The following is a 12,753-nucleotide window of genomic DNA, read 5'->3' on the forward strand; positions in this document are numbered from 1 at the left end:
CATGTCAAACTAAAGACTTTTAAAACCATAGATAATCATAATAATTATTTAGAATAAAAGAGATGAATAGAATACTGTAAACATTGAAATATGTGTTGAAATCATTGAGATATACATATGGAGACGACACCGCCTACATCACTTATGCTCCGCTCAACATACGCCATATGGCGTAACTGCACGCTCAATTTTTATTTGTTTTAAAGTGAAACGCATCAAATATGCCTTCGTGTGTGTTACGATATTGCACAAATAATACAAATAATACGGAAAAGTGCAAAGGAATAACTTTCATCGGTAAGTACCTAAACAGATAATAATTTTTAAAACTTAGTTAGAGCAAAAAAATGGCGCACAGATTTTGTTCGTGGTGTCTCCTCCATACGTAGTAATATTATCTCAATGGTTGAAATAACAAATATAGGTAATAACATCGATAGGCTTGAAGAAATGTTACCTATTCGTAGAAAGCAAAGAAAACATCAACCGATGTTGAAAGGCTGGATTATCTAATATTTTAAATGCTAAAATAATATTATTATATTGCTTATTGTCACAAACCGTGAAGGTTTGTGACAATAAGGTGACAATGGATGTATGGATGCTGTGGATGGATGTTTGTACTCTTTTACGCAAATACTTCTGAACTGATTACAAAGAATTAAAAGTTTCATTTTGCGGCAATTTGTAGTCACGCAATACCTTTGCAAATTGCAATAAACATGATCAAATTCTTGCAACCTACTTTCAAAAAGGAAAGGTTTTAAAATGCTTTTCTTTAATATTAAATACTTACACAAGGATCGGAGTGATAACCATCGCATCGCATTAGCAATAGTTAGGTACCTACTCATTCGTAAGTGCCATATCACACTAGCGGATTGCGAGCGGTTTCAAAGCGGAGCGGGTGCGCAACGAACACGCCGCGGATGCGCAGCGAACACGCCGCGGATGCGCAGCGAACACGCCGCGGACGCGCAACGGTTTCGCTGCGAATAGAAGCGTCAACGTCATTTTGTATACTCTCGCACAAAAGCCAGCCCTTGCCTAACTTCCATTCAATATTTCCATCGTTTCTGTAGCACTCCATTTTTTAACCGTACTGTGGAAATGCACTTACTTAACTAAATATGTAATAACAACTGAAGTTGTTGTAAAAGGTGCTATAAAATTGAATTACTAGGACTTAAGAATGTAACATACATTCCAAAAGTATGTAACGACTGACCACTTGACCAGTATAATCTCTCCCACAGCAACGTATTTTATAAAGAGATTTTGTGAAACTAATTATGAGCAAAGTGATAGTGAGTTGCTGGTTGCTTGATAAAATTTTCTATTCACTGCTATTTATCTAATAATAAGATAGTCCTGTTTAAGTTAAGGAGCTTTAAAATTTATTTCGCTAGTGAACTTTCATAATGAGCAATTAAGTTATCTGATTGCATTTCGACCAAGATTTAATAGATAAAACAATACCCTAAACATTAACATGTTATGAAACTCGTAAAAAATAATGATCTCATAATTATTATACTATAACAAGTTATAAGAAACAACCAGCACGGATTCCATTTTGTTAATGAGTGTACATGACCGCGACGTAAACGTTGCGCATCTGCCAGGCGTCCGCAACGAATTCGCTGCGCATCCGCGGCGTGTTCGTTGCGCGCCCGCAACGTATTCGCTGCGCACCCGCTCCGCTTTGAAACCGCTCGCAATCCGCTAGTGTGATATGTCACGAAAGTAACATTATTTTCATTTATACAGAATAAATTAAGGGGGAATGGAAAATAAGGGGAATGGATAGAATAGAGAGCTTTGAAGTTTGTCAACGTCAATGTCTTTATTTTGTCTCAATCAAACTTGACGGCTTGCAAATTCTGACGACACTGACGTCATCTTTGTTATAAAATTATAAATGAATGAGTAAAACAAATTAAAAATTGTTAAATCAATACAATAAAAGAACTTTCTCTAAAAAATAATAAAAGTAGGTAACAATGGCTGATCCAAAATACGAAAATCTTCCGGGAATTGTGAGTATAATGAACGAATATCGAGAAATTATTGATTTTTATAACCTACATTACGTTGGGCAAATATTTTCAGGCCTACGATCAACCTGATGTTTATGAAACTGGTGACTTGCCGGAAGCTGACCAGCCTGAGCCATACGAAGACGAAGAAAACGAATGCATCGAACAACTGCACCTTTCTGTTAAAGATTCTTTCAACAAGTTCAGAGGAAAATTTCTGACAGGGAATGTTGATTTCTCTGATCGTTTGAGTAGAAAATCAAGAATTGGTTATAGGTAAGTTCTAAAATCATTGAACATTGGTTAATAGGTAGTCTATACAACATAGGTATTATTATCCTAACCTGTTTTATTTTTATAATTTTTATGTTTCCAATTTATTTTTAATATGATAATTAATTATACATAGTTATGCATGAATATTTATGTAGGAAAATACTTCATTATTATGTAATAGCATATTGTAAATAAGTTCAACTTAAAAAGTTTTACATAATGCTTATCAATTAGTGATCTTTAGGAATATAAATATCTAAATGTCATAGATCTGGTGAATGGGAGTTGGCTGCGGAGGGCGAACCAGAGACTCCTCTAGAGAGGTACAACCGCTTGAGATGTGAGTTCTCGGAGCTGCTCGAGCAAGTAACGGAACAACAGAACAGGGCTACTGAGAGTGAGAAGGTAATATTAATATTGATTCAAATTATAATATATACATATATTACAATAGAAAGTATAATCAAGTCAAGTTATGACTACATAATATACAGGTTGGAATTCAGTAATTCCGCATGGGTAAAAGTACACTTTTCTTATAGATTTAAAAATTTGCTTGCCACATCAGTTTTCATTATTTTCAAAAATAATGGAATGTTTCCTATGTGCAAAATTTTCTATCTAAAATATTAAGAGTTTCTTTTTATTAAGAGTTTTTCTATTTATTAAGAGTTCTTTTAATGTATTAATCATACATAAATAATTATGTATTTTAGGACGAGCATTCTAAATTAGCTGCACAAATAATTACTACAAAGAAACTCTTGGAGGAGCTTAAATTGGAAGAGGGAGATCAAGTTGATCCTAAGGCTGAGAAATTAAAGTTAGTAACAAAATATAATTACAAATAAAATATATTATGAGGCATGTATTTTATTAGTCAGTATAGTATTGGTAATGTTTGTAAGCATCTATTTATTATCACTGTTATGTCTTTACTGTAGGCAAAGTAAATCAGTATTGAATATGTATAAATAACAATTAGTCAACATTTTTTCTTTTTTTGTTAACCCATTGAGCCCCGAGCGGCCCGATCTGACCATGACACAATAGATTTTCTATTGTGTAGAATCACAGACACAATAGAAAATCTATTGTGTCTGTGATTCCGGGGGCTGAGTTATTACTTCAATATTTCTACACAGATTTCATGAATAGAATAACTCACAAAATAGTTATGATTTAAGACATAATATGATAAAATTAAAAAAAATAAACTATTTAATATTACAAACATAATATAATTTCTCAACAGAATTTAATCACCAGGTAGTTACAAGTATTGAATATTCTTTCAGAATAAAATCTTTAAGAATTGAATTATTTATACAGGGAGTATTTATCAGTGAATGGTAAGAAGAAGCAAGGTGAGCTGGTGACAGCGCATCTGAAGCTGAAGCCTGAGGTCAACTTGGCTCAGACTGCGAGGATCGCTCAGTTGGAACACAGGTCAGTTTGTAGTTTTAATCTATACTTAATATTATACAGCTGAAGAGTTTGTTCGTTTGAACACGCTAATCTCAGAAACTACTGCTCGATTTGAAAAATTCTTTCAGTGTTAGATAGCCCATTTATCGAGGAAGGCTATAGGCTATATATCATCACGCTAAGACCAACAAGAGCTGAGCAATGCAGGTGAAACCGCGGGGCACAGCTAGTAATAAAGATTTATGTTATGAAATTATTGTTGGGAGCGACAATAAATTATTATTATTTTATAAAATTTACATTATTTGTTGATAATTCCAGGTTACATAAATTGGAACAAGCGGCTGGCGTGAGAGACGAAGAAGCATTCAGAAGATTGCAGACAGCCACTGGAGAGGTTATATATAAATTATTAATTTCAATAGTCTATTCATAATTAATATTGTGCCATATTCATTTCTATTAAAAATTTCAAGTTTCCGCTGCAAAAGTCATACATTTTCTTTTCTCTCCCATTATCAAGATGAATTGTTCCATTTTTAAAACTATTTTGACATTCCATTTGTTTTTTTTTTATGGAATATTATTGCCACGTTCACACTTTTTTATCTATGCTTTCTCATAAAAAATCGCAATGTTATTATTTATCTATGGTCCTCCAGAATTTCTTTTTTTTTTTTCACCATGCGGCCAGGTGTAGCCATAGCCAACCTCACAATTTTTCTTTATCTATGCCTTACAAAAAAAAAAGAACATTTCATTTTCCAACGACAAACACCGTCTTTGCTTTATCTATGTATGCCTTGCAAGAAAAAAAGCGTGTGGTATTCGGGGACTGCCGCGGTAAAGCATTCTATGCCTTCAAGCCACACCTCCGCCCGTCGGAGTGGGGAGCGTGAGGTTTTTTCGTTACGGAATTTCTCGATTCGGTCTCCGCGCTCAAGGCCCGCGATAGAAGCTATGCAATAGCTTAAAAAGACATTCCATTTTCAACTTTATTCTACAGGCGTCGCTCTGCGGTGCGGCCGCAGCTCTAGCGAGCCAAGCGGCGTTGTTACGGCCGGCTGATGTAGCGGCCGCTGAGACACGTGTAGCTGCGTTGTTGAATAGTGTCGATGCTTTGAAGGCTGCTCGACCCGCTGAGCTCGAGGCTAAGGTTAGTTTATAAGGGGGGAAAATGGGGAGAATTTAGACTAAGCAATCATAAAGATTTCCCGCAAGCAAATGAAATAACTATGAGATGCCGCCTGATAAAGAACGATGAGCATCGGTTAGTTTTGTCAACTACAAATTTTATGAAACCAAAAAATCATCTAAATCCTCGTTGTATGTTGTATATAACACGACTATCTTAAATAGATTCAATTGTCTGATTCATTCCCTTTTAAGGCGTAGTACATATTTTATGATTTATGTTTCAGGTGACTGAATTGCACAATCTGTTGAAACAAATTGACGGCATTTCTCATTCCGAAATACTCGAACGGATGGAGGCGCTGGAAGCTCTTCACAATCAAGGTAAATTTCATGTTTGTGTATTTTTAATTATTTTTCAATAAAAAAGAAAATAACGTATGTATTTTCATCCAATTACAATTGTTTTGAAATCGCTTCTTCTATCATCTCTTGGTTATTCGTTTCTTGGATCAATTAAAACCCGCATAACAACTCTACAATTTCTAAATTAAGATGAAAGAATAAACATTTATACAGCACTAGCGGTCCGCCCCGGCTTCGCCCGTGGTACATATTTCACAATAAAAGGTAGCCTATGTTCTTTCTCAGGGTCTAAAGATTGTCTGTGCCAAATTTCATCAAAATCGGTTGAGAGGTTTAAGCGGGAAAGCGTAACAGACAGACACACAGAGTTACTTTCGCATTTATAATATTAGTATGGATTCTCTGTAATTAGTAAGATAAATATAGGTACAGCAGTCGCTTAAATTATCTAAATAAATAATTATTTGCATTTCACACATACACATTTCTATTACAGCCAGCAACTTCGGCAAGTCGCTCACGGAACTAGAAACATTGCAAAGCACAATCGCTAATGGCGTTCAAAATAACAAACAATTACTTCAAGGTGTGCAAGAAGTGTTCGCTCACAACATCGACAGCTTACAGAAAGAAATAAAAAAGTTAGACGAAAGAATCGGGAAACTCAGCATCGCGTGATAGAACAGATTAAAAATATCTAACCCAGTTTATTTATTATCTGTATCTCGGTTGTCAATGTCACTTTAAAATGGCGGCTTAATTGTATTACCATTAGATAAAAATTAATATAACCCTTGTCGTCTAAAGTAATTGAAAATGGACCATGATTTAAAGGGCAATGAATATTATGAATGACTTAGAGCTAGCGCGCAAGAGCAACTTTTGTCTCCGCAACTATTTTGTCTCTCCCTTCAACTCTATAGGAAGTTGCGTCGCTACGTGCGTGCACTTTCTTACTAGCCCATAGAGGTGATGGGAGAGACAAAATAGTTGCGGAGACAAAAGTTGCTCTTGCGCGCTAGCTCTTATTTGCATTTTATGTACTGTGGCTGCTATGATACTTGCTAGCAGAAAATGATTTTATTGATTTTAATTATAACTTTAATTCTATGATTTGAATGCTCAACACTTTGATTATTGTTGTGAAAACGCTTTTATTATTATAGTCAAATCATTAATTTGATCATAGCTAAACTAATATCACTATTTATCAATTAGAAAATTCTACTTGTAGATGTTAAATTTCACACAGAAATACTGTTATAATTGAAAATTTTGAGTAATATAAATCATTCCAATGTAACAATATTACTTTATCTGCTTGTGTTAATCTCTATATTAATGCTAAATGTTTCCATACGATAGAACCTTTTTTATTGTATAAAATCACTAGGTATAAGTTTAGACTGCTTATCGGTTAAAATAATTTATTTAATACAAAGAAATTATTATACCTATTCAGTTGTTTTATTTTTCATCCCTACAGTGATCTAAATTGAAACACAATGACTTCAATAAATTTTAGTATAAAACATGAATAAAACCAGTTCTTTATAGTACACAGTTCTAAACACTACACTACATATTACTCGAAATCAGTATCGCAAAGCAATCAATTTTCATTCGGAAAGTATCTTGTTTGCATCGTAAGCAAATCCTAATAAAGTTAAATTGTATCAACGAGAAACCTAAGCGGGCATCCGCTTGAATTAACCCTTAAACGTTCGTCGGACGTCGATGCGTATATTTGTGTTAGTGAGCCGTTTCGAACATTTTGTAGGGAGTAGGTACCTATCGCTACTTCGCTTTAGGCCGGCCGAAAAATGATCTTTATAATATCATTTCTTCGTAAAATGATAAAAAAAAGTTTTATTGAAAAATATAAATTACTCTAACTAATGAACATTTTCGCTTATAACTTTTTTATTTATAGTTCTACAACAAAAACTTACTGGACCAAAGTTGTAGAGAATTTAATTTGCAACAAATAATGGAAACCTAAAAAATGTAACATTTCAATGGACTATAATTATGTAATAACAATAGTTATGAAATAAATAATTATAATCTTCGTTATTTAGATGCCACAGGCATGGGAACCCTTCTACACTAATGATTAAATGTTCAATATCACTCATTGTCAATAATCGTATTCGTGGGTGCCCCAGCAATGACCACAATACGTGTCCGCTCAACTCGATCGCGCTGCGCTGAATGAGTCACAGAATGAGTGTTCCGTTCGGAATTTTCGAATGTGTGTGGCGGGCCATACAAAATGTATGTAGGCTTTGCATCCGTTTCGTTTTTTCCGTCAGGAATTCCTGATGCAAGGGCTTGCATTCGGAAAGAACGGACGGAGAAAAAACCGTACGGAAAGTTGTCGAATGTGTGTGACATTCATGACTTTTGTATGAATTTACTGCGTTCGGAGACCCTGATTCGGAAAACGGATCAGGAAACCGTATCAGGAAAACTGATGTATGTGGCCGGCCTTAGAGCCGGCGCAGATATGGTGAAGTGCAACGCGGCACATTTTTCATTGTCAAACTATTATCTATATCCATATTGTTCTCATTGAAATAACGCGCGTTGGACGAGCGAGTCGAGGATCTGGCGAATTTTTTGTTTTAAATTCGCGCGATGTTTTTGGACGTGATGTATTGATGCCTAGTACTAGCCTGCGAATTTCAATCGCACGAAACGTTTCGCATCTAAGTCGCTTCTTCGGAACAAGAGCGGCGTTGTGCGAGCGAAATCGAATCGATGTAGTTTTAAAAACGGATATTCATGTAGGTAGGTAACTAATCATTCAAAAGTTCCAACAGTCAATGTTTTGGTTAGATTTTCATTGCCTTCTTGAAAATATTGCTCCTTAACTATATAATATACTCATAGTTATCGGCAGCAATTTTTTATTAAAGAATATAGGGTAACTTCAAGATTGTTCAAAAGTTTATATTTATCGTATACTAGAGGGCGCTCGTATTTTAATATTTTTTATAGATGGTGGTGATTACTGATTTTATACAGATTTGTGGTGTTTAACCGGCTTCAAAATGTTTCTGAATTCTGAGATTTGTTTTTTTTTCGTGTTACTCAGAGCAATGAGTTACCAAATGCGCTGTGGTGTTTAATTCTTCGATTATGAAAAAATGTGTGCGTGTACTAGTAACACACGTAAGAAGTGAAAATTCTTCATGACCTTATTATTCAAAAAATAATTTACTATATACAACTTTACAGAAATACGTCGTAGTAGGTGGTAGGGAAAGAAAAAGATTTTTTTTTCCACAAAATTTACACAAAAAATTTTTCCAACCCCGATAAAGAAGTTTCACTTCAATAAATAACTAGTGATTGATTTTTTGGTGGATAGATAATATTCCTATAACAATAAAAAATCTAAATCTGCGCAATAGGCTATATATTTTTTGTTTTTACTTTATCAGGGTTTAATGATTTGCTGAAAATAATGTATGTAGTGTGAACCTAATGTGGAGATATCGATAAATATTTTAGACTATGATATTTTGAAGTACATAGTAACTACATAATAATTATGACCAAAATGACTGAAAAATCTGTATCCTTCTTTTATGTTACTGGTAACCGTTTTGTCTGTACTGCTTTCAATTGTTAACATCTAAATGTAAATCTATACTAATAAGAAATATACACAATACTAGTAAAGTGCCACAAATCTCGCTCCTTCAACAATAAAACAACAATTTTTTTTTGAAATTTTTATTTAAAGTACACCTTAGAACCTAAGCTTCTGGAAGAACCACTTGTTCTTTCCACTCTTGTATCTCTCTTCAAAACGCACTCTGGTGTTGAAGCGCAGCTTCTTGCGTTTTGCGGGGTCCTTCAAGTCCTTGGCACTGAACTTTTCAAAGCTGAAGTCTACCGAGTACCTTGTGGGCATCAGGTGATTGTAGTTTACAACCTGAAATAGAATAACATACATTTTATTAACTAGATCCGAGTTTATCTTAACTAGTATACTGTATAATGTAGTGGATTTCCTTATATTAAACCAACTTCAAAAAAAGAAACAGGAACACAATTTTCTGTATTTTTTTTGTATTTGATACGTCAGAACTTTTGACTGAAGAACCATTTTTTTTATGATTCTTGGTGAAAGTAACAAAAACATGATTGGTCTATCTAGCAGAGAAGGCTAATCACAAGCTTGAATAAAAATGAATTGTACATAATATAAAGAAACAGACTGTACTAGAACCAACATAAATTCAGGAATAAAATAAATTGATGAAATTGTCTTACTATTGGCATATTACTGAATAATATATATATTTAAATGAATAGTATAATATGTGCATGTATTCAGTATTATTTACAAAATAAAGTCAATTTCCTTTGCTTTAGCTAATCAATTTGGTCATCAAGTCAGTCAGTCAGTCAGTTAAGACTTAGTTTATAATTATTGCTTCATAAATCTAGCGTTATGAGTTTGTAAAAATAAAATTTAATCTAAATAAGAAAATGTAAAATGAAACTATGGCACTGTTATCTGCACTTATTTTGGATTGAATTGTAATAACAACACAATATGAAAATGCAAATTTAAAAGTACCTATATCAATTATGAAATACTTCTTAGCATACATTAATTCCACAATATAATACTATACATAAATATTATATTTTCTATAAGATCTACAAAAATATGGTTTTATTTCTAGATTGACACATGTTGGTGTCATACAAAATACACAGAAATGTAATATTTCGTAAGATTCATAATAATAAGGGTGCTTTTTAATTTTGTAGTGTAGGTACGATTTTGAGTTTATTTGAAAGGCATTTATTTAATCTATTTAATGAAAATACAAAAACATAAAATATTGTCAATATAAACATAACCTTAAAATCTTAATTTATATGAATAAAAAGTTCTCATTTACCTTAACGAAAGGCTTGACTTTGGAGCGTTTGTGGATTTTGTTTTTTCCCATCCTCTTGTGCACTTTCCTGGGGTACCTGTCGATACCGGCAACAAAGGCATGACCGTAGGGTTTCTCTGATGTGCCCTCGTCATAGTTCTTCACGACGATAGCTTTACGGCCCGCGTACCGGCCACTGAGGACCAGCACTACCTTCCCAGGTTTCATAATCTTACCCATCTTGGATGGATCTGTGAAAAAACATAACCTCAATATAACACTTGTTTTACCATAAAAACAATATTGAATCACTTGTTTTTCCACTATTATTGCACTGGGACTTTTCCAATAAAGGCATTTCATTTACAAATTCATAATTATTGCCAATATTTGGTTACTGACACAAACACCCCTAAACACTTCCAAATTTACAAGTTTTTTACATTAATTGCGGGGTCGTGCCATAAAATATATTCACCGTACCAAAACTTTAATTATTACTTAAAAGTAGGATAAAATCGCATAAACTTTATTGACTTATATTATATAGATTTTCTTGGATTTATTTTCATCAATTTCCGAAACTCACATTCTCTTTACCCGTCAACAAGAAAAGACCATAGATTTAAAAGACATACTAGACCAACGACATTGACATTGACATACAAATATGTTGCAATTTAAAAAAAATATATAATAAAACCAAAACCAAGCAATAATTAGGATTAAATATCGTTCGAACTGAGACTTGAGTATTTTAATTTTTAAGGGATTCCCCTCAGTTTGTACGACTACGAAGCATAATAATTAATGGATTTTCTATATTTTTACATAAATATCCACAGTACCTATCGCTGTTAGACTAATAATTATTATTTATGCATTTGTTCAGAACTTTTTTTTTAAACAATTACTCTTCAATTGAATAATCATTGAATAAAATTATATTTAAAAGTCATATGTAACTTATGAATTGCTGCATGAGTGGTAAATAATGATTTTATGTGGATTTTATGGGTCGGAACCAAAATAAGATACCAAAGGGCACGGTACCGTAATAATTCACTGTCAAATGTCAATGTCAATATCATTCTGGGATTTGACATTTACAGTCTCACTTCAGCTTTCAATTTTCAAATTCAAATTTCAATTTTCAAATCTCTAATCAGTTAATCACACAGAGCAACTAATGGCAAGTAATCTTGCAAGTAATATAGTACTGTGATAGTAGGTATCTAATCACAGTGCAAGACGCAAGTAATGTCTATGACTATAGTTCCATGGTCTAAACTCTAATCTCTATCACCAATGCTCTATGGTTCATTGATTTAAAAATTGTTTACAACATCAACGTTTACATTGGATAATTATTGTTTTTTTTTGTAGTAACCTGCATATTATGTTTACTGTTTGTCTGTAGAAAAGTTACGTGTTGACTTTCAGTTAGTGCGTCAAGTCTAGGAAGGTGTTCCTTCTCTTTTACTGCTGAAAATCTGTGTTGTTTGAAATAAACGTTAATCGCTACGTAGTAATAATACCTCAATGATCGCTTCATGGATTTTTTTATTAATAATGCCTAAGCTTTGTGCTTTTGGCTGTAGAGTGTAGACCCTCTAGTATTTTTTGATTAACATTTACCATATTGTGTTCAATTTTAATGAACTGATCATGCCTTTTCCTCTCATACCTCTCATACATCTTCTTGTAGTGCATCCAATAAGGTATTCTTTGTTGAATTAATTGTTTTAATAAATACAAGCTAAAATTAATAAACCACCATGCAAATAGGAGATATACCTATTTCAACAAATTTTTCCTACATGCACCCTTAGATTACAAAATAAAAGACAGATGGAGCGTTGCCGAACTAAACCGAATAATTTATCGTCATTTTCAATAAAGCTATGTGTGCTGTCATTTCGCCGCTGCACTGTACGTACACGGTGATTCTGTGTGCGTGTAATGTTGCCAGATATTGAAAAATTTCCCAAATTTTTCCCCGACTACGCAAAAAAGAGGGTTATGTTTTTCGAGTTTATGGATGTATGTATAATATTTCTTTGACACGCCTTGCAGTATAAACCGTTGGACCGATTTTGAGTTGTGAGGTTTCATTGCAATGATCTGAATTATTATGTTAGTGGCGGTAGTGACGTAGGCTATATACATAAATGAGAAGTCAAGTTTTAATTTTTATTTAAATTCTTTTATTACATAAAGTACCTGCCTACTAAAGTTATATATGGACAAAAAAATTGTATTCAATTTTTTATTAAATAAATTACATAAAAAAAGTTTCAATATTAACTATTTTTCATAATATATGAATACGAATAGCGGTAGTTTTTAGTCGAGAATACGGGACACTTTATTTTCATCATATCCATCATGGAGTTCACATAAATTAAATCGCTAGCGAAAACGACTATGACGTTTTTAAGCTTTATAAAAGTAACAAAATAATGTATTATGCTTATTAAAATAATCTAATAATTATCATGAACCTTTAGTGCACTATACAAATAATCACATTCACGATCGAAAAATCCAACAGCATTACCCTGAAGATCCTTTAACCATTTTACCGTTTTACCAATAAAAAT

General features: G+C 33.2%; 2 protein-coding genes across 3 annotated transcripts; one reads left to right on the forward strand and one right to left on the reverse strand.

Annotated features, from left to right (window-relative positions):
• Positions 1-1,867: 1,867 nt before the first annotated feature.
• Positions 1,868-6,180, forward strand: LOC123696549 (dynactin subunit 2). Its single transcript, XM_045642820.1, has 9 exons — positions 1,868-2,039; positions 2,113-2,315; positions 2,585-2,720; positions 3,032-3,138; positions 3,648-3,764; positions 4,065-4,140; positions 4,750-4,899; positions 5,165-5,261; positions 5,740-6,180. Exons 1-9 carry the CDS (start codon positions 2,004-2,006, stop codon positions 5,919-5,921), a joined length of 1,104 nt encoding a protein of 367 aa, XP_045498776.1. The 5' UTR covers positions 1,868-2,003; the 3' UTR covers positions 5,922-6,180.
• Positions 6,181-8,971: 2,791 nt separating this feature from the next.
• LOC123696126 (60S ribosomal protein L27) lies at positions 8,972-10,826 on the reverse strand. 2 transcript variants are annotated; one of them, XM_045642156.1, is made up of 3 exons: positions 10,740-10,826; positions 10,172-10,401; positions 8,972-9,189 (listed from the first exon to the last, which is right to left on the reverse strand). In XM_045642156.1, exons 2-3 carry the CDS (start codon positions 10,388-10,390, stop codon positions 9,004-9,006), a joined length of 405 nt encoding a protein of 134 aa, XP_045498112.1. In that variant the 5' UTR covers positions 10,391-10,401; positions 10,740-10,826; the 3' UTR covers positions 8,972-9,003. The 2 variants fall into 2 exon arrangements, with proteins under 2 accessions (XP_045498112.1, XP_045498113.1); XM_045642157.1 differs by having other exon boundaries at positions 10,634-10,753.
• Between the last annotated feature and the right edge of the window lie 1,927 nt (positions 10,827-12,753).

The sequence above is a fragment of the Colias croceus genome, chromosome 12 (assembly GCF_905220415.1).
Source record: "Colias croceus chromosome 12, ilColCroc2.1".
In the NCBI taxonomy this organism is placed as follows: domain Eukaryota; kingdom Metazoa; phylum Arthropoda; class Insecta; order Lepidoptera; family Pieridae; genus Colias; species Colias croceus.